Source organism: Mobula birostris, chromosome 7, assembly GCF_030028105.1.
Source record: "Mobula birostris isolate sMobBir1 chromosome 7, sMobBir1.hap1, whole genome shotgun sequence".
In the NCBI taxonomy this organism is placed as follows: domain Eukaryota; kingdom Metazoa; phylum Chordata; class Chondrichthyes; order Myliobatiformes; family Myliobatidae; genus Mobula; species Mobula birostris.
Window position 1 is genome coordinate 9,377,482 of NC_092376.1, and position 23,270 is coordinate 9,400,751.

At 43.1% G+C, this 23,270-nt stretch overlaps 1 protein-coding gene across 2 annotated transcripts in view; it reads left to right on the top strand.

Annotated features, from left to right (window-relative positions):
• The window catches only part of acer3 (alkaline ceramidase 3), a 309,653-nt gene that overhangs the window by 138,169 nt on the left and 148,214 nt on the right, over nt 1–23,270 (top strand). For both annotated transcript variants that reach the window (XM_072262601.1, XM_072262600.1), the window contains exon 4: nt 10,700–10,752. In XM_072262601.1, the coding sequence (XP_072118702.1) occupies nt 10,700–10,752 (53 nt within the window). The remainder of the gene's footprint in view (nt 1–10,699; nt 10,753–23,270) is intronic.

Below are 23,270 nucleotides of genomic sequence, written 5' to 3' on the forward strand. Positions count from 1 at the left end.
TTGTCAACTGCTACAGCAAGACTGTAGATTAAAAGATTTTTTTTTAAAAAAAACTGGGGAATATAATGAATTTACATGTACTCAAAGGGGAGAATGACAGTTATTGTTAAATCATTATGATAGTACATTTCAGATTTCATTTAAGATTTGAGGCTTTATAAGACATGGTCAGACTGTACTTAAAGCCTCAGAAGAGAGGAACGTTCCTTTGGAACAGAGGTGAGAAGGTATCACACACTAAATGCTGGAGAAACTCAGCAGGTCAAGCTGTATCTATGGAAATGAATGGATAGTAGTTGCTTTGGGTTGAGAACTTTCTTTAGGACTGAGAAGGAAGGGAGAAGATGCCAGAATAAAATGGTGGGGGAGGGGAAGGAGGTAGCTTGGAAGGTGATAGGTGAAGCCAGGTGGGTGAGAAAGGTAAAGGGCTGGAGAAGAAGGAATTTTACAGGAGAAAGGAAAAGTGGGGCCCCAGAGGGAATTAATAGACAGGTGAGAAGAGGTAAAATGTTCGGGGGGGGGGGTGTAATTTTTTACCAAAAGGACAAACTCGATTTTCATGTCATTAGGTTGGAGGCTACTCAGACAGAATATAAGGTAATACTCCTTCACCCTGAGGGTGCCCTCATCTTGGCAAAAGAGGAGGCCATGGACCGACATGTTGGAATGGGAATGGGCATTAAAATGTTTGTCCACTGGGAAGTCCCGCTTCTGGCAGATAGAGTAGAGGTGGCTGAAGAAGCAGTCCCCCAATTTAGGAAAAGTCTCATCAATGTAGAGGAGGCTGCATCGGGAGCACTGGACACAATAGACGACCCCAGCAGATTTGCAGGTGCAGTGTTACCTCACCTGGAAGGACTGTTTGGGGCCCTGAATGGAAGTGAGGGAGCAGATAAATGGGTGAGATGAGAATGTATTCCTTTAGCCAGAGAGTGGTGAATCTGCGGAATTCATTGCCAGGAATGGCTGTGAAGGCCAAGTCATTGGATATATTTAAAGCGAAGGTTGATTGGTTCTTGATTAGGCAAGGTGTCAAAGGTTACAGGGAGAATGCAGGAGAATGGGGTTGAGAGGAATAATAAATCAACTGTGATAGAATGGCAGAGCAGACCTGATGGATGAGATGGCCTAATTCTGCTCCAATGTCTTATGGTATTCCAGATAATGTTACATTTCTGGCTGTGCAGATTAAATACATTTTAACTAGATGAAGGAAATGGTGTCAGTTTCCTTTAGCACCTCATGAGAGGGAAGGGAAAATGTTGGTCTTCTTCCTACACTTACGATAGCGTAGCAGTAGCATAATGCTAGTACAGCACCAGCATCTGGGTTCAATTCTGCTGCTGTCTTTAAGGTGCTTGTACATTCTTCCTGTGACCATGTGTGTTTCCTCTGGGTGCTCCAGCTTCCTCCCATAGTCTAAAGATACACGGGTTAGGTTAATTGGTGACATGGTGTAATTGATTGGGCCAATGGGACCTGTTACCGTGTTGTATCTCTAAATAATAGAGCTTTGACCATTGGAAGTGTGGTAAGATGGGGACTTCACTCTGGTCCACTGCCCGAGGACAAAAGGCAGCAGCAGCAGCAGATCGTGGCAGCGTAATATAGCTTTGACCAGTGACTAATCGGCTTCTGGCATTGATTAGTAAGAGCAAACTAAAGGAAGGCAGGGGCATGCGGAGCAGCATCATCGCAGTTGTGGTCGTTGGAGTGGACATAGTCAGAGTGGTGACCTTGAGGCTTTAGCTCTTCGAGGCTTCAGTCAGAGAACGCAAAGGAAAGAAAAGCTCAAGTTTTTTCATTCTCATTATATCTGCTCGGCTAGGGACAGTTGGGATGACAGGCGGGATAATGAATTGCTCCTATTGTGGGATGTGGGAAGGCGGAGAGACCCCCATTGTCCCTAATGACTACAACTGTGAGAATACAACCAGCTGCAGCTTCTAACAAACCACGTTAAGGAGTTGGAGCTGGAACTGGATGAACTCTGGATCATTCAGGAGGCTGAGGGGGTGACAGATAAAACGTATAGAGAAGTAGTTACACCCAAAGTGCAGGACACAGGAAACAGGGTGACAGGAAGTGGAAAGGAGTTAAGCAGCCAGTTCAGAGTAACCCTGTAGCCATCCCCCTCAACAAGAGATTTATTACTTTGGATAGTCGGGGGTAGGGAGGATGACCTAAGAGCAGAGTCACAGTGGTTGGGTCTCTGGCACTGAGTCTGCCTCTGAGACTCAGAAGGGAAGGAGGGAGAAGAAGCAAGCTGTGGTGATGGGGGATTCGTTAGTTAGGGAAATGGGCAGAAGTTCTGTGGGTGAGAGCGAGATATCCCAGATGGTATGTAGCCTCCCGGTTCTCAGGGTCCAGGATATTTTGGATTGAGTACTCAGCAATCTTAAGTGGGAGAGTGAACAGCCAGAAGTTGTAGTCCATGTAGGAACCAATGATGTGAGTTAGATGAGTGAAGATGTTCTGCATAGGGAGTTCAAGGGGTTAGGTGCTAAGTTAAAGGGCAGGACCTCCAGGGTTGCGATCTCAGGATTGCTACCATGCCATGTGCTAGTAAGGCAAGAACTAGAAAGATTATGATTATGCAGTTTAAAATGTGGCTAAGGAGTTGGTGTAGGAGGGAGCGCATAAGATCTTAGCTCTCTTCCAGGGAAGGTGGGACCTGTACAGAAGAGACAGTTTGCACCTGAACTGGAGGGAGACTAATATCCTTGCAGGCAGGTTTATTAATGCTGCACAGTGGAGTTTAAACTAGAGTTCCGGAGGATGGGAATCAGAGTGCCAGAACAGTTAGTGGAGAGGTTGTGGAGGCAAATGTTGGTAAGACCTCAGGCAAAGTTAGGAATCAAAAGATTGCGCATGGTATGACTAGTGTCCTGAGCTGCCTAAATTTCAATGCAGGAATTATCATAGGAAAGGCAGATATTAGTGCTGAAGATGAGGTAACTGGTTTATACACAGAGGCAATGTATAGAGAGGAGAGTCTGTTGACAGGGAAAAATTGCAGTCAACAGGATGAGTTGCAACGTAAAAGGCAGACAAAATTGAAAAGGGCCAATACAGGACTGAAAGTGTTGCATCTAAATGCACGTAGTGTACAGAATAAGGTAGATGAACTAGCAGCACAGTTGCAGATTGGCAGTTATGATGTAGGCATCGCCGAGTCATGGCTGAAAGATTATAGCTGGGAGATTAATATCCAAGGCTATACATTGTATCAAAAGGACAGGCAGGAAGGCAGACGGGGTGGCATTGCTCTATTGGTAAAAAATGAATTCAAATCATTTGAAAAAGGTGACATGGGTTTGGAAAGCCTACAGATTACAATGGGAGATAGAAAATAAGTGCCAAAAGGGCAATGTTACAATAGTCATGGGGGATGTCAACATGCAGGTAGATTGGGAAAATTAGGATGGTGCTGGATTACAAGAGAGGGCATTTCTAGAGTGCCTAGGAAATGGCTTTTTACAGCAGCTCGTGATTGAGCCCACTAGGGGATCAGCTATTCTGGATTGGTTGTTGTCAATGAACTGGAGTAGATTAGAGAGCTTAAAGTAAAAGAATCCTTAGGGGAAAGTGATCAAAATATGATTAAATTCACCCTGAAATTTGAGAAGGAAAAGCTAAAGGCAGATGTATTAGTATTATAGTGGAGTAAAGGAAATTGCAGAGGCATGAGAGAGGAGTTGGCCAGAATTGATTGGAAAAGAACACAGGCAGAGATGACAGCAGAGCAGCAATGGCTGGAATTTCTGGACCAATCCAGAAGGCACAGGATATATGCATCCCAAAGAAGAAGAAGTATTCTGTGGGAAAGATGACACAGCTGTGACTAAGAGAGGCAAAGCGTGCACACGCCCAGCGAATCCACAGCCACTGTCAGGACAGCAGTGCATGTGGAAGGGCATTCAGGACATCATCAACTACAAGACAACACCACCCTGCCTATGCTGGTGATGCCTCCCTCCCAGATGCGTTGAATAACTTCTACGCTCGTTTTGAGGCAGAAAATGACGTGGCTGCGAGGATGACCACCCCTCCTCCAAATGACCAGGTGCTGTGTCTTACCGCGGCCGATGTGAGGAGAACCCTGTGCAGGATCAACCCACGGAAGGTTGCTGCACCAGACAATATTCCTGGCAGAGTGCTTAGAGGATGTGTAGACCAGCTAGAAGAGATTCTCACCGACATCTTCAACATCTCCCTGAGCAGTGCAGTTGTTCCTATGTGCTTCAAGGCCGCCACCATCGTCCCCGTGCCGAAGAAGTCTTCAGTGTCCTGCTTCAACGACTACTGTCCTGTCGCACTCACATCCATCATCATGAAGTGTTTCGAGAGGCTCGTCGAGAGGCACATCAAGACCCTGCTGCCCCCCTCACTGGACCCCCTGCAGTTCGTGTACCATCCCAACCGTTCAACGGACGACGCCATTGACATCACCCTCCACCTGGACCAAACCCACCTGGACAAAAAAGACATGTACGTTCAAATGCTGTTCATGGACTTCAGTTCAGCATTCAACACAATCATTCCTCAGAAATTGATTGGAAAGCTGAGCCTACTGGGCCTGAACACCTCCCTGCACAACTGGATCCTAGATTTCCTGACTGGGAGACCTCAGTCAGTCTGGATTGGAAGCAGCATCTCCAACACCATCACACTGAGCACGGGGCCCCCCAGGGCTGTGTGCTCAGTCCACTGCTGTTCACTCTGCTGACCCACGACTGTGCTGCAACACACAGCTCGAACCACATCATCAAGTTCGCTGATGCCACAGCCGTGGTGACTCATCGGCAAGAATGATGGGTCAGCATACAGAGAGGAGGTGCAGCGGCTAACGGACTGGTGCAGAGCCAACAACCTGTCTCTGAATGTGAACAAAACAAAAGAGATGGTTGTTGACTTCAGGAGGACACAGAACGAGCACTCTCCGCTGAATATCGACGACTCCTCTGTAGAGCACCAAATTTCTTCATGTTCACCTGGCAGAGAATCTCACCTGGTCCCTCAACACCAGCTCCATAGCAAAGAAAGCCCAGCAGTGTCTCTACTTTCTGCGAAGGCTGAGAAAAGTCCATCTCCCACCCCTCCCATCCTCACCACATTCTACAGAGGTTGTATTGAGAGCATCCTGAGCAGCTGCATCACTGCCTGGTTCAGAAATTGCACCATCTCGGATCACAAGGCTCTGCAGCGGATATGAGGTCAGCTGAGAAGATCATCGGGGTCTCTCTTCCTGCCATTACAGACATTTACACCACACGCTACATCCGTAAAGCAAACGGCATTATGAAGGACCCCACACACCCCTCATACAAACTCTTCTCCCTCCTGCCATCTGGCAAAAGGCACCAAAGTATTCAGGCTCTCATGACCAGACTATGTAACAGTTTCTTCCCCCAAGCCATCAGACTTCTCAATACCCAAAGCCTAGACTGACACCAACCGACTGCCCTCTACTGTGCATATTGTCTTGTTTATTGTTCATGGTAATGCCTGCACTGTTTTGTGCACTTTATGCAGTCCTGGGTAGGTCTTTAGTCTAGTGTAGTTTTGTGTTGCTTTACGTAGTTCAGTGTAGTTTTTGTATTGTTTCATGTAGCACCATGGTCCTGAAAAGCGTTGTCTCATTTTTACTGTGTTCTGTACCAGCAGTTATGGTCAAAATGACAATAAAAAGTGACTTGACTTAACAAGAATAGTCAAAGCCAACGTAAAAGCTAAAGAGAGGGCATATAATGGAGCAAAAATTAGTGAGAAGTTTGAGGATTGGGAAGCTTTCAAATACCACCAGAAGGCAACTAAATAAGTCATTAAGAAGGTAAAAATGGAATACGAAAGTAAGCTTTCCAATAAAATAAAAGATGATACTAAAAGTTTCTTCAGATTCATAAAGTCTGGAACTATATGATCTTGTACTTTGGTAGAAGAAATGAAAGGGTTAACTTTCTTTTAAATGGAGAGAAAATACAGAAAACTGAGCTGTCCGCTGAACCCTCAATCTTCAAGAAGTCCTGTACCTGCAAGTACTATGGTGTGTTCTGGAACAGAGCATTAATTGCAGGAAAAGATTGTTTTCTTTGCAAATGTCAAATTATGGTGGTATACCTGGATTAAAAACATGCACAGTTTCGGGATTGTAATGGGAAAAATATAGTTGTCAACTAAACTTGTACACTGTTCCAATTCAATTGAATTGCACAACAATTCGGCATTATTCATAAAGAGGCTTAGCAGGAGATTACTGGGGCTCAGGCTGAGATTTTTACATCAGTGCTGGCCATAAGTGAATCACCAGGCAACTGGAGCACAGTAAGTGTAGGTAGCAGAGAAAAACCTGGCAAGTACAGACACTTGAGCCCAATGTTTGTGCTAAAAAAGTTATTGGGGAAAAATATCTAAGCAACTGGAATAATGACTGCCTGGAAAGGCAGAGCTTAAACCTAGTGAGCCAACATAACTTTATCAAGAACAACACATACAAGATGCTGGAGTAATCAAGCAGCATCTATGGAAAGATCGAAACAGTTGATGTTTCGGGCCAAGACTCTTCATCATAGAAAAGCCGTCAAAGGTAGAGCTTGTCTGACCAAATTAACTAATCTTTTCAAGGAAGTAGCAAAATGTATTGAGGAGGACAGTGTGGTTAATGTTGTTAATATGAAATTTAATACGGGTTTCAACAAAGTCTTGTATTGGAGGCTGGTTGAAAAGGTTGGTGCCCATGGCATGCAGGAAAAGTTAGCAATTTGAATCCAAAATAGCTAGGTAATTGGAGGCTGATGATGGTAGGGAAGACACAAAATATTGCAGATGCTGGAAATCTGGAGCAACGCACAAAAAAATTGGAAGAACCCAGCAGAATACAGCATCCACGGAGGGAAGTAGACAACAGTTAATGTTTCGGGTTGAGACCCTTCATCAGTAAGAGATGCCGTTTTGAAAGGTGGACGGAAAGTGTTGATCAAGAGCTGGTCAGTGATAGGTGGGCTTGGTGAGAGGACAGGAGACAGAGAATAGTGTAAGCAGCTGGATGTGACGAAGGGGTGAAGAAGATGGAATCTGATTGGAGAGGTCGATTGACTTGGAATAAAGGGAAGGAGGTGAAGAAGGGTTGGAGGAACACCAAAATTTAGAGAAATTGATGTTTGTTGGAAATCATGGTAGAGGGATTCTTTTGTGATAGCTGCTTGTAATTAGTAGTGTTCCTCTACTTCCATAGTTGCTGGGATGTTCATAAGCTACGTGAATGATTTTGATGTGTCTGTAAGTGCTATGAACAGTCAGTTTGCAGATGACACTAAATTGGAGGGGTGGTTGTCATTATGGAGGATTTTCTTTTGCTACAACCATAACAGAATCAATGAAAGACTGCCCAACCAAAGTGCAAAACAAACTCTGTAAATGCAAAAAGAGGAAACAGTAATATAAATAAATAAGCAATAAATATCGAAAACATGAGATGACAAGTCCTTGAAAGTGACTCCGTTGTCTGTGGGAACATTTCAGTGTTGGGATACTTGAAGTTGAGTGAAGTTATCCCCTTTGTTCAAGAGCCTGATGGTTGAGTGGTAGTAACTCTTCTTAAACCTGATAGTGCGAGTCCTGAGGCACTTGTACCTTCTTTCTGATGGCAGCAGTGAGAAAAAAGCATGTCCTGGGTGGTGGGGGTCCTTGATGATGGATGCTGCTTTCCTGTGACAGCATTTCATGTAGATGTGCTCAATGGTTGGGAAGGCTTTACTTGTGATGGACTAGGCAGTATCCACTACTTTTTGTAACATTTTCTGTTCGAGGGCATTGATGCTTCTATACCAGGCTGTGATGCAGCCACTCAGTATACTCTCCACTACATATCTATATAAATTTGTCGAACGTTTAGATATCATGCCGATTCTCTGCAAACTTCTAAGGAAGCAAAGGTGCTGCTGTGCTTTTCTGTAATTGCGCTTACATGCTGAGCACTGGATAGGTCCTCTGAAATAATAACACCTAAGAATTTAAAGTAGCTAACCCTCTCCACCTCTGATCCTCCGATGAGGACTGGCTCCTGGACCTTTGTTGTTCTTCTCCTGAGATCTACAATCGGTTCCTTGGTGTTGCTGACATTGAGTGAGTTGTTGTGACTCCACTCAGCCAGAATTTCAATTATCCTCCTGTCTGCTGATTCATCATCACCTTTGATTTGGCCTACGATAATGGTGTCATCTAAAATCTTTACGTGAGGAAATACAGGATCCAATTGCACAAGGAGGTCTTGAAGCCGAGGTCTTGGAGCTTATGGGTTAGTTTTGAGGGGATGATGGTATTGAATGCTAAGCTGTAGCCAGTAAAGAGCATCCTGATCTATCCGTCTTTGCTATCCAGATGCTCCAGGGTTGAGTTGAAGAGCCAATGAGATGGCATCTGCTGTGGACCTGTTGCTGTGGTAGGCAAACTGGAGCAGATCCAAGTTGCTTCTCTGGCAAGAGTTGATATGTTTAATCACCAACCTTTCAAAGCTCTTCATCACTGTGGATGTAACTGCTATTGGGTGATAGTCATTGAAGCAGGTGGCCATGCTCTTCCTGGGCACCGGTATAATTGAAGCCTGCTTTGCGAGTGTCTTTGGTGACATACCAATCCTTAACCTCAGGAGGAAGTATAGCCACTGTTATGCCTTCTTTGTAATTGCATCAATATGTTGGGCCCAGGATAGATCCTCAGTGATGTTGACACCCAGGAACTTGAAACTGTTCACACTTTCCACTCCTGATCCCTTGATGATAATTGGTATGTGTTCCCTGGACTTCACCTTCCTGTAGTACACAATCAATTTCTTGGTCTTACTGGCCTTGGGTGCAAGGTTGTTGCAACACCACCCAATTACCTGATCTATCTCACTCCTGTACTCCTCCTCATCACCATCTGAATCTTTTGTGTTGAAGTTGAACTTGCAGTTGAGTCAGTCGTAAGGAAAGAAAATGCAATCTTTGCATTCATTTTAAGATGGGTATTATAGAAAAGTAGCAATGCAATACTGACGCTTTACAAAGCATTAGTATGATGGCATTTGGAGTATTGTGAGCAGATATGCTGTCACTGGAGAGGGTTCAGAGCAGGGTTCACGAGAATGATCTTGAGAATGAAAGGGTCAATGTATGAGGAGCATGTATGATGGCTCTAGACCTGTACTCAATGGAATTTAGAGAATAAGGGGGATCTCATTGAAACCTATTGAATATTGAAAGACCTCGATAGAGTGGATGTGGAGAGGATGGTTCTAATCATGAGGTAGTCTAGAACCAGAGAGTACGGCCTCAATGCAAGGACATCCCTTAGAACAGAGATGAGGGAGAATTTATTTAGCCAGAGAGTAGTGAATCTGTGGAATTCTTTCTCATATTCGGCTGTGGAGGGTAAGTCATTGGGTATATTTAAAGCGGAGGTTGATAGGTTCTTGATTAGTAAAGGTGTCAAAAATTATGGGGAGAAGGCAGGAGAATGGGGTTGGGCGGGAATGGCAGAGCAGACTCAATGGATTGAATGGCTTAATTCTGCTCCTATGTCTTAAGGCTGATTTATACTTCTGCGTCAAATTGACGCCGTAAGTACGGTGTCGCCTCGAACCCTACGCAGAGCCTACGTGGATTCCTACGCCGTAGCCTGACGTGCACCTCTCCCAAAATGTAACTACGTGCCACAGCAATGCAGACCACAACAACTGTGATTGGTCCGCTTGGTAGCATTGCATTTCCTTCTACGCTGCAATAGCTTCCCATTGGGCGACTGAAGGGCAGGGAAGGAACTCTGGCTGCAATGCTTTCCATAAAGCTTTACAGACCTCCGAAATTATGGAGGATACATTTCGCTTTTACGAAAAAAGACGCTCGCTTTAAACTTGTTTACCCTGAGAAAGACTACCATGACCATGAAACCTTGCATGGGCAGATGTGCCCAAATTGCAGAGCAACAAGGACACACCAACGCACAAGTATAAATGCTCACAACGCGCGTAGGCCACTTGCGTAGGTTACAGCGTCCATTTGACGCAGAAGTATAAATCAGTCTTTATGGTCTTATTTTTGAGGGACAGAAGGAGGTCCTTCATTCTGTCAAATATATATATTAAACTGCCGGCTTCAGAAATCATACCAATCCCATTTTCCAAAAGCCCAACAAATTATTTGCAATTTCCCCTCAGAAGCTGTGATTGATTATGTGTCCAACAGCACCCTACCATTATTGAGTTAGAAGGTTTTTGCTCACATTAGCCCAGAATTTTTATCGCTGTCCCCTGGTTCTTAAACAATCCATTAGCAGGAAAGGCTACCTGTCTGCACCTTATCTAAACCAGTCATAATCTTGTAAAACTCTATCAGACCCCCTCTGGATGTATCCTGTACCAAATTAGTTTTGACTTTCAATGTCCTGACTGTCCTATCCGCATACACTGGCCCATTTTTAAACTAAGACTCACTCTAGGCTTGTGAGACATTTTATTAAAGTAAACATTTAAATGCTGGTGAAGCAAAGGAGCTTTTTTCTTTAGCAACTTCTGTGGGAATTGTTTCACTCATTTAACGTATACTGGGGTGGGAAAATTTATAACGCAATTGATGTCAACAGGCTGTTCCCGCATTTTATGTTGGGTTTATATCGATTGTGCTGTGTTGTGAGTGAAATTTATTGCTTTTTTTTGCCACAGTTGTTGGATGAACTTCCCATGATCTACAGCTGCTGTATATTTGTCTACTGCCTGTAAGTATTTGTTTGCTTTTGGATTTTCATCAGAATTGATGAGCTGTGGTTAACCATATGTGTCTGGTATGCATTACTTCAGTTCTTAGAGAAACATCCAAGAAATGAAAAGGAAATAAAATTCTTTCCTCATTTTCCTATTATAGTTAATGACAATGTATGGTCAGGATCTTGTTGCATGTCTTAAGCAAAGTTTTATTCTCTGTCTTTGTCTACACTGAAAGGTTAATAGTGCAGTATATTATTATAGAAAGATAGAGTTGTACAGTATCGAGTCTGCACCATTATTTGATTATGGCTGATTTATTATCCCTCTCAACCCTTTTCTGCTGACTTCACCCTATAACCTTTGACACCCTTATGAATCAAGAACCTATCACACACTGCTTTGTATATACACACTCACTTGGCCTCCACAGCTGTCTGTAGTAATGAATTCTACAGATTCTCCATTGAATTCAACCTATTGTGGGTGGACAGCCTGTTCCTGTGCTGTACTATTCTATGTTCTAGAAACAGGTCCTCTGCCTGCTACGTCATGTCTATATTTTGACACTAAACCAACTTACCTGCATTAATTCCATTTCCCTCTCTACCCTTGCACATTCAAGTTTCTATCTGGATGTCTCTTAATTATTGTCTCTCTTCCTGCCTCCACCACTACCTCTGGCAGTTTGTTGCAGATACCAGTTTCTCTTGCGTGGAAAGATTTACCCTTCAGGTCCCCAGTTACCCCTCAATTAATATGTTCGTATGTGTTAATGTGCAGGAACTATATTTTGATTGGGCAACGTATATGTGTCACATTTCAGAGTATTAGTTTACTGCATCTACACGTGGACTTAGACCACCAGGACAATACAAACAGCCATGTCAGGAAACACACACAAAATGCTGGTGGAACGCAGCAGGCCAGGCAGCATCTATAGGAAGAAGTACAGTCGACGTTTCAGGCCGAGACCCTTCGTCAGGACTATATCAGGATGCTGTTCATTGACTAAGGCTCAGCATTTAACACCATTGGTTCCACAATCCTGATTGAGAAGTTACAGAACCAGGGCCTCTGTACCTCTTTGCAATTGGATCCTCTACTTCCTAACCGGAACACCAGAATCTTTGTGAATTGGTGATAATATTTCCTTCTCGCTGATGAACAACACTGGCATACCTCAGGGGTGTGTGCTTAGCCCACTGCTCTCTTCTCTCTATACCCATGACTGTGTGTGGCTAGGCATATCTCAAATACCAGTTATGAATTTGCTGATGATACAGCCATTGTTGGCAGAATCTCAGATGGTGATGAGAGGACATACAAGAGCAAGATATACCAACTAGTTGAGTGGTATTGGAGCAACAACCTTGCACTCAACTTTAGTAAGATGAAAGAGCTGATTGTGGACTTCAGAAAGGGTAAGATGAAGGAGCACTTACCAATCCTTATAGAGGGATCGGAAGTGGAGAGAGTGAGCAGCTTCAAGTTCCTTGGTGTCAAGATCTCTGAGGATCTAACCTGCTCCCAACATATTAATGCAGTTATAAAGGAAGCAAGACAGCGACTATACTTCATTAGGAATTTGAAGAGATTTGATATGTCAACAAAAACACTCAAAAACTTATGTAGTTGTACCGTGGAGAGCATTCTGACAGGCTGCATCACTGTCTGGTATTGGGGGGTGGGAGGCTACTGCATAGGACCGAAAGAAGCTGCAGAGTGTTGTAAATTTAATCAGTTCCATCTTGGGTACTAGCCTACAAAGTACCTGTACCCAGAACATCTTCAAGGAGTGGTGTCTCAGAAAGGCAACGTCCGTTATTAAAGACCCCCAGCACCCTGGGCATGCCCTTTTCTCACTGTTAACATCAGGTAGGAGATACAGAAGCCTGAAGGCACACACTCAGCGATTCAGGAACAGCTTCTGCCATCTGCCATCTGATTCCTAAATGGATATTGAACCTGTGAACACTACCTCACTTTTTTTAATATGTATTATTTCTGTTTTTGCACAATTTTTAATCTATTCAATACATATACACTGTAATTGTTTATTTATATTACTTTTTTCTTCTATATTATGTGTTGCATTGGACTGCTGCTGCTAAGTTAACAAAATTCACAACACATGCTGGTGATAATAAACCTGATTCTGTTTCTGAAACATAGAAACAGAAATCTACAGCACATTACAGGCCCTTCAGCCCACAATGTTGTGCTGGCCATGTAACCTACTCTAGAAACTGCCTAGAATTTCCCTAGCTCATACCCTTCTATTTTTCTAAGCTCCATATACCTATTTCAGAGGTTCTTAAAAGACCCTATTGTATCCACCTCTGCCACCTTTACTGGGAGTGCATTTCACACACCCACCACTCTCTGTATGAAAAACTTACCTCTGACATCCCCTTTGTACCTGCTTCCAAGCACCTTAGAACTATGTCCCCTCGTGTTAGCCATTTCAGCCCTGCAGAAAAAGCCTTTGGTTATCCACATGATGAATGCCTCTCCTCATCTTACACAACTCTATGAGGTCACCTTTCATCCAATGTCACTCCAAGGGGAAAAGCGTTTTCATGGCTTCTTCTAGCTCTCATAATTTCATTCTTGAGCTCTTCCCTGGCATCCTTGTAATTTTCTAGAGCTCTAAAAAAACTAGGTAATGACAGAGATCTAGAAGATTATAAGGCTAGCAGGAAGGAGCTTAAGAAAGAAAATAGGAGAGTCGGAAGGGGCCATGAGATGGCCCTGGCGGACAGGATCAAGGAAAACCCCAAGGCATTCTACAAGTATGTGAAGAGCAAGAGGATAAGATGTGAGAGAATAGGACCAATCAAGTGTGACTGTAGAAAAGTGTGTATGGAACTGGAGGAGATAGCAGAAGTACTTAAATGAAATGAAATATCTTTATTGTCATTGCACAGTACAATTTGTCATGCACCAATACAGCAAAAATGAGTTTGTAACTCTTGTACTCAATGCTATAAAACAATAAATAAACAATAAATAAAATCAAGTAACCAGCCAGTACAAGCGATGTCCCGCAGTACAAAAGGGCAACTCAGATGCAGGACAGCCATAAGACCAGTATTAAAGTAGCAATATAACAATTCATGGATGATGCTTGATCGATTGGTTCAGAGCAATTATAACTCTGGGGAAAAAGCTACTTTTCAGTCTAAAAATGCAGGCATAGAAAGTCTTATAACGTCTGAGTACATTGCTTCAGTATTCACAACGGAAAAGAATCTTGGCAATTGTAGGGATGACTTACAGCGGACCATAAACCTTGAGCATGTAGATATTAAGAAATAGGATATGCTGGAGCTTTTGGAAAGCATCAAGTTGGATAAGTCACTGGTACCGGACGAGATGTACCCCAGGCTACTGTGGGAGGTGAGGGAAAAGATTGCTGAGTCTCTGGCAATGATCTTTGCATCATCAATGGGGACGGGAGAGGTTCTGAGGATTGGAGGGTTGCAAATGTTGTTCCACTATTCAAGAGAGGGAGTAGAGATAGCCCAGGAAATTGTAGACCAGTGAGTCTTACTTCAGTGGTTGGTAAGTTGTTGGAGAAGATCCTGAGAGGCAGGATTTATGAATATTTGGAGAGACATAATATGATTAGGAATAGTCAGCATGGCTTTGTGAAAAGCAGGATGTGCCTTATGAGCCTGATTGAATTTTTTGAGGACATGACTTAACACATTGAAGGTAGAGCAGTAGATGTAGTGTATATGGATTTCTGCAAGGCATTTGATAAGGTATCCCATGCAAAGCTTATTGAGAATGTAAGGAGGCATGGGATCCAAGGGGACATTGCTTTGTGGATCCAGAACTGGCTTGCCCACAGAGGGAAAAGAGTGGTTTTCATACTCTGCATGGAGGTCAGTGACCAGTGGTGTGCCTCAGGGATATGTTCTGGGACCCCTACTCTTCATGATTTTTATAAATGACCTGGATGAGGAAATGGAGGGTTGGGTTAGTAACTTTGCTGATGACACAAAGGTTGGAGGTGTTGTAGATAGTGTGGAGGGCTGTCAGAGGTTACAGCAGGACATCGATAGGATGCAAAACTGGGCTGAGAAGTGGCAGATGGAGTTCAACCCAATTAAGTGTGAGGTGGTTCACTTTGGTAGGTCAAATATGATGGCAGAATATAGTATTAATGGTAAGACTCTTGGCAGTGTGGAGGATCAGAGGGATCTTGGGGTCCGAGTCCATAGGACACTCAAAGCATCTGCGCAGGTTGACTCTGTGGTTAAGAAGGCATACGGTGCATTGGCCTTCATCAATCGTGGGATCGTGTTTAGGAGCCAAGAGGTAATGTTGCAGCTCTGTAGGACCCTGATCAGACCCCACTTGGAGTACTGTGCTCATTTCTGGTCGCCTCATTATAGGAAGGATGCGGAAACCATAGAAAGGGTGCAAGGAGATTTACAAGGATATTGCCTGGATAGGGGAGCATTTCTTATGAGAATAAGTTGAGTGAACGTGGCCTTTTCTCCTTGGAGCGACGGAGGATGAGAGGTGACCTGATAGAGGTGTATAAGATGATGAGAGGCATTGCTTGTGTGGGTAGTCAGAGCCTTCTTCCCAGGGCTGAAATGGCTAACACGAGAGGCCACAGTTTGAAGGTGCTTGGAAGTTGGTACAGAGGAGATGTCAGGGGTAAGTTTTTTATGCAGAGAGTGGTGAGTGCGTAAAATGGACTACTGGTGACGGTGGTGGAGGCAGATATGATAGGGTCTTTTAAGAGACTCCTGGACAGGTACATGGAGCTCAGAAATATAGAGGGCTATGGGTAACCCTAGGTAATTTCTAAGGTAAGGACATGTTTGGCACAGCTTTGTGGGCCGAAGGGCCTGTATTGTGCTGTAAGTTTTCTATGTTTCTATGTTTTCTATGTTTCCAACAGTACCTAGTTTCTTGAACCTTTCAGAAGTTTTTCTTTTCTTCTTACTAGATTTTTTACCTCCTTTGTAGACCATGGTTCTTTTACCCTACCATCCTTTCTCTGCCTCAATGGAGCATACCTATGCAGAATGCCATGTAAATGTTACCTGAACATTTGCCACATTTCTGCGGTGCATTTCCCTGAGAACCTCTACTCCCAATTTATGTTCCCCAGTTCCTGCCTAATAGCATCATATTTCCCCCTACCTCAATGAAATTTTTTCCCAAATTGACCGCAACTATCCCTCTCCAGCGCTATGGTAAAGGAGATAGAGTTGTCGTCACTACCTCCAAAATGTTCTCCCACTGAGATATCTGACACCTGACCAGGTTTAGTTCCCAATACCAGATCAAGTATAGCCTCTCTTCTAATTGGCTTATTTAGATATTGCATCAGGAAACCTTCCTGAACACACCTAACCAACTCCACTCCATCTGAACTCCTTGCTCTAAGGAGGTGCCAGTCAATATTAGGAAAGTTAAAATCACCCATCACAACAACCTAACAATGTTACAGTGCTGTAACAGGCACTTTGGCCTATCTAGTTAGTGCCGAACTATTATCGACCACACCTGGACCATAAATGAAACACATTCTCAGCAAGGTATTGTGATCTGGAAAAGTCCATGGGATCAGATTCAGCAGAACCAGAGAGTCATCCTGGCATAGAAGGATTGATATTATTTAGTCCATTATTTCCACTTTGGCTTTCTGTATGACAAACCAGTCAGTTCTATTTCTCCAGTTCTGGTAATTAGAATAAAAATTAATTCTAGCCCTGACAAATTGCTAGCAAGACTTTACCGACTCCTACACTTTGTGATTTTTGTGACGTGAGGAAAGAAAGATTCCTGAAGTTTTCTCCCACAAAACTGATCCCAATTTCTAGTTTGAAGGTTGGAAGAGCAACACTATATCCCATCTCGGTAACCTCCAACTGGATGGCATAAACATCGATTTCTCCAACTTTCAGTAATTTTTTCCTCCTCCCACTGGCCTCTTCTTCAATTCCCCACTATGGCCTCTTGCCTCTTCTTCTCACCTGCCTTACCGCGCTGTTCCTCCATCCCTTTCCTCGCATGGTCCACTCTCCTGTCCTATCAGATTCCTTTGCCTTTTCCACTTATCGCCTCCTGGCTTCTCACTTCATACTCCTGCCCCACTCACCATGCTTCATCTATCACCTTCTAGCTTGTACTTCTTCCCCTCCTACCACCACCTTTTTCTGGTATCTTCCCCCTTCCTTTCCAGTCCTGATGAAGGGTCTGTTTACTCATTTCTATAGACGCTGCCTGACCTGCTGAGTTCTTCCAGCATTTTACATGTGTGTTGCTGTAATCTGGGATTGTTTATGCTGGCAGAGTTTTCCTGACCCAGGAAGACCTGCAGGTTCTGTTGCTAGTTGATCAATGATGATCTCATCTTGGAAAGTGTAGTTGCTGCAGCTGGAAGCCTAGCTGTGGTACGCCTTAATTTCTTCTGATTTGCCTCACTGACTTAAGATTTACCCATTCAACATCTGTACTATCATGGAAAAAATTTAATTATCTCTTCATCCATGTAACAACTGCTGAAATATTTTTTGCTTGTTATTCCCCTTGTAGTTCAATTAAAAGGTTTATTTCCAAAATCCTCTCTCCTACCTTGAGGATCTATGTGATACTTGCTGTAGCTTATCTGTTGATGTTGATAGGAAATTATTTCTCTGTAGATAGATGCATAGAAAATGAATAGTTTTTGTGATCAGTGTTCTAATCTTGTTTTGTTCTCAACCTGACCTATTTGAATCTATAGCCATGTGTGATCTTACCTGTTTGGAGATTATTTTACTGTTTACCCCTTGTTGGTGAGACTTTTTTGGCATTTGGGTAAGGTATATTTGATATATTTAATGTTGCATGTAAAGTAAACTTAAATTGATGGGGAATTTAATAGAGGGTTTTGGAATCATGGGGTTCAGTTGGAATAGTTAGAGAGAAACTATTTCCACTGTCAGGAGGCTGGGATAATCAGAATTGGGTTCTTTATAGAAACATAGAAAATAGGTGCAGGAGTAGGCCATTCGGCCCTTCGAGCCTGCACCGCCATTTATTATGATCATGGCTGATCATCCAACTCAGAACCCCGCCCCAGCCTTCCCTCCATACCCGCTGATCCCCATAGCCACAAGGGCCATATCTAACTCCCTCTTAAATATAGCCAATGAACTGGCCTCAACTGTTTCCTGTGGCAGAGAATTCCACAGATTCACCACTCTCTGTGTGAAGAAGTTTTTCCTAATCTCGGTCCTATAAGGCTTCCCCTTTATCCTCAAACTGTGACCCCTCGTTCTGGACTTCCCCAACATCGGGAACAATCTTCCTGCATCTAGCCTGTCCAATCCCTTTAGGATTTTATACGTTTCAATCAGATCCCCCCTCAATCTTCTAAATTCCAACGAGTACAAGCCCAGTTCATCCAGTCTTTCTTCATATGAAAGTCCTGCCATCCCAGGAATCAATCTGGTGAACCTTCTTTGTACTCCCTCTATGGCAAGGATGTCTTTCCTCAGATTAGGGGACCAAAACTGCACACAATACTCCAGGTGTGGTCTCACCAAGGCCTTGTACAACTGCAGTAGCACCTCCCTGCTCCTGTACTCGGATCCTCTCGCTATAAATGCCAGCATACCATTCGCCTTTTTCACTGCCTGCTGTACCTGCATGCCCACTTTCAATGACTGGTGTGTAATGACACCCAGGTCTCGTTGCACCTCCCCTTTTCCTAATCAACCACCATTCAGATAATAATCTGTTTTCCTATTTTTGCCACCAAAGTGGATAACTTCACATTTATCCACATTAAATTGCATCTGCCATGAATTTGCCCACTCACCCAACCTATCCAAGTCACCCTGCATCCTCTTAGCATCCTCCTCACAGCTAACACTGCCACCCAGCTTCGTGTCATCCGCAAACTTGGAGATGCTGCATTTAATTCCCTCATCCAAGTCATTAATATATATTGTAAACAACTGGGGTCCCATACTGAGCCTTGCGGTACCCCACTAGTCACCGCCTGCCATTCTGAAAAGGTCCCGTTTATTCCCACTCTTTGCTTCCTGTCTGCTAACCAATTCTCCATCCACATCAATGCCTTACCCCCAATACCGTGTGCTTTAAGTTTGCACACTAATCTCCTGTGTGGGACCTTGTCAAAAGCGTTTTGAAAATCCAAATATACCACATCCACTGGTTCTCCCCTATCCACCCTACTAGTTACATCCTCAAAAAATTCTATGAGATTCGTCAGATATGATTTTCCTTTCACAAATCCATGCTGACTTTGTCCGATGATTTCACCGCTTTCCAAATGTGCTGTTATCACATCTTTGATAACTAACTCCAGCAGTTTCCCCACCACTGATGTTAGGCTAACCGGTCTATAATTCCCTGATTTCTCTGTCCCTCCTTTTTTAAAAAGTGAGGTTACATTAGCCACCCTCCAATCCTCAGGAACTAGTCCAGAATCTAATGAGTTTTGAAAAATTATCACTAATGCATCCACTATTTCTTGGGCTACTTCCTTAAGCACTCTAGGATGCAGACCATCTGGCCCTGGGGATTTATCTGCCTTCAATCCCTTCAATTTACCTAACACCACTTCCCTACTAACATGTATTTCGCTCAGTTCCTCCATCTCACTGGACCCTCTGTCCCCTACTATTTCTGGAAGATTATTTATGTCCTCCTTAGTGAAGACAGAACCAAAGTAATTATTCAATTGGTCTGCCATGTCCTTGCTCCCCATAATCAATTCACCTGTTTCTGTCTGTAGGGGACCTACATTTGTCTTTACCAGTCTTTTCCTTTTTACACATCTATAAAAGCTTTTACAGTCAGTTTTTATGTTCCCTGCCAGTTTTCTCTCATAATCTTTTTTCCCCTTCCTAATTAAGCCCTTTGCCCTCCTCTGCTGAACTCTGAATTTCTCCCAGTCCTCAGGTGAGCCACTTTTTCTGGCTAATTTGTATGCTTCTTCTTTGGAATTGATACTATCCCTAATTTCTCTTGTCAGCCACGGGTGCACTACCTTCCTTGATTTATTCTTTTGCCAAACAGGGATGAACAATTGTTGTAGTTCATCCATGCAACCTTTAAATGCTTGCCATTGCATATCCACTGTCAATCCTTTAAGTGTCATTTGCCAGTCTATCTTAGCTAATTCACGTCTCATACCTTCAAAGTTACCCCTCTTTAAGTTCAGAACCTTTGTTTCTGAATTAACTATGTCACTCTCCATCTTAATGAAGAATCCCACCATATTATGGTCACTCTTACCCAAGGGGCCTCTCACGACAAGATTGCTAATTAACCCTTCCCCATTGCTCAAAACCCAGTCCAGAATAGCCTGCTCTCTAGTTGGTTCCTCGACATGTTGGTTCAAAAAACCATCCCGCATACATTCCAAGAAATCCTCTTCCTCAGCACCTTTACCAATTTGGTTCACCCAATCTACATGTAGGTTAAAGTCACCCATTATAACTGCTGTTCCTTTATCACTGAAATCTGAAGCCCCCATTGGTCAGGGTCGACCAAGGATGTTGATATGCAAGCCAGGGCAGTACAATATGGAAAGCAAGCTGTTGCCCATGTAGCAAGCTCCCGTTGTCCACGCATCTGATAATCTAAAGGAACGGCAAAGACTGATACTGTTTGGCATCAGCAGCATCGCGACAGTTGCCAGTCAGCATTGAACTCACTGTAGGACTGCCTTAGGGACTTCAGCTCGGGACTTTTCCCTCAGGGTTTACTCCCCAAAGCCTTCCCCATGAGTGGGGTTAGCTGCAAGGCAGCAGAAGTTTGAGAACGCAAACAACAGGAATTCTGCAGATGCTGGAAATTCAAGCAACACACATAAAAGTTGCTGGTGAACGCAGCAGGTCAGGCAGCATCTCTAGGAAGAGGTGCAGTCGACGTTTCAGGCCGAGACCCTTCAGGCCTGAGTCCTAACGAAGGGTCTCGGCCTGAAACATTGACTGCACCTCTTCCTAGAGATGCTGCCTGGCCTGCTGCGTTCACCAGCAACTTTTATGAGAAGTTTGAGATCAGAGTTTTCAGAGGCTATTTGAATTGCATGCCATTGGGAGCATTTAAAAGGTAGTAGGAGCTTATCCTTATTACCACCCCCCGCTATAACAACCTTAAGATTGTTATCACTGACATATATTGTAAAATTTGTTGCTTTACACCGGCGGTATAGTGTAATACATACGTTAAAAATACTATAAATTGCACTAAGAAATATCTAAAAACAGTGCAAAAAGGCAGCAAGATAGCAAGGAAGTGTTCACTCGTTCATGGAGGGTGGACATTTATCATGCTTGCCTCTTCATTGGCTATTTTTGCCAGTATTACACCTTAAAGTTCAGTGATAGAACTTTCAGAACTGAATTAGATAGATAATAGTAACAATAATATGCACTTTATATATACTTAAAAAGGAAACAAATACAAAGGGTGGCATTAATTGGATAATTGGTTTAAGGTTCTAAAAGAACCATCTTTATGCATGTGTGATTCTTTGACTATCACTTGGCTAGGGACTACTTTGTTAGTGGAGTGAAAAATAACCTTTTAGCATTGATAGAACCAAGGCCACCTAGTCTGCTGTTTGTTGACATTAAATAAATCAATCACCATCCACCTCATAAGCTTGAAGAAGTGAGCTGGACTTATTTTCTTTTGAGTCCTTGGGAAACCTGTACTTATTATTGATGTGCATTCTTCATGGACTATGACATTATAAATCAGCATCGAAAACATTTTTGCTGACTTTTGTCTACGTGGTATTCCATTCTGTCATAAAGCCTTGTTTGTCCTTATGGATAACCCAAATAAGTGCTTAGATCTGAATGTACATTCACATAGGAATAACTCAGCCTGTCCCTGACAATATTTGGGACTAGAGAATTTATCTGAGAAAGTTGCACCCAATTCCAAAGTAGGTTGGAAAGAGAGCAGAATAAAGGCTCAGAGTCAGAATCAGAATCAGGTTTAGTCATTTGGTATATTTCAGGCAGAGGTTGATAGATTCTTGATCAGTCGGGGCAAGAGGGGATACTGGGAGAAGACAGGAGGTTGGTGCTGGGATGTAGATTGATCAGCCATGATGAAATTGCAAAGCAGACTCAATGGGCCAAGTGGCCTAATTCTACTCCTATATTTTATGGTCTTATGATCTTATTATCAATGACATGTCATAAAATTTGTTTTGCAACAGCAGTACAGTGCAATACGTATAATCTATAAATTATAATAAAATATATTGTAATTAAAAAGATAAGTAGTGCAAAAAGGGAGCAAAGATAATGAGGTAGCCTCCATGGGTTCATTGTCCGTTCAGAAATCTGATAGCAGAGGCTTGATGTAGATATAGAGTAATACAGCATAGAACCAGGCCTTCACACCATCTTAAATTTTTTTTCCTTTGGTAATTAATCTGATCAACTATTCAAGCAACACACACAAAATGCTGAAGGAACTTAGCAGGCCAGGCAACATTTATGGAAAAGAGTAAACATTTCAAGCTGAGAACCTTCATCAGGGCTGGAAAAAAATGAGAAGTTAGAGCAAGACAGTGGGGGGAGGGGAGAAAGAAATACAAAGTGATGGGTGAAACCTGGAGAGGGGGACAGGTGAAGTAAAGAGCTGGGAAGCTGATCAGTGAAAGAGATAAATGGCTGGAGAAAGGGGGCGAAGAGTTGGAGGGAAGCAAAGATCACAGAGGGGAGCAATGAGAGAAGGTTTCATTGATCTCCCGTGGGAGGGTTGATTTAAACTTCTTCAGGGCAGGCATCCCTGGAAGAGACTTCGCAGTGTAGTAGTCGCACAAACAAGAAAATCTGCAGGTGCTGGAACTATTCAAGTTGGATCCCTTTATCTGTTACCTCAGTCATTGCTCTGTAAGCACCTTAAACCACTTTTTATAATGCTGTTTACATCGTATATATATAAAATCTGATCAACTATTCAAGCAACACACACGAAATGCTGGAGGAACTCAGCATGCCAGGTAACATCTATAGAAAAGAGTAAACAGTCGACGTTTTGGGCCGAGACCCTTCATCGGGCTTTCGATGTTACTGAGATCTTCAAGTCCTGGCAACATCCTTGTAAATTTTCTCTGCTCTTCCAGTCGTATTGATATCTTTCCTGTAGGTAGGTTACCAGAACAGCACACAATGAAACTAAAGTTTTGATTGACCAAGCATTTAGCCACCCCGTTTCTTTTCATTTTTTCTACAGCTTGGTGCTATTTCCTTTTCCTTTTTCAGTGTGGTAGGCAACAGTATTTAGATCTGATCTGGTCTATGTACGATTCCAGATGTGCTGGCTTGATTGACTCTTGTCTGCCTCAGTTCAGGAGTAATTAGTGAAGACATTGTCACTCTGATCTGTTGGCATTGGTTCATTATGTAGCAAAAGTAGCCCAATTTCTGTACTCTCAAGATGTATGAAATATTGAAGTGTGTAAGTGCTGATAATATGTTTGGCATTTGTATAGAAAAAGGGTGTCCATAATGGCGGA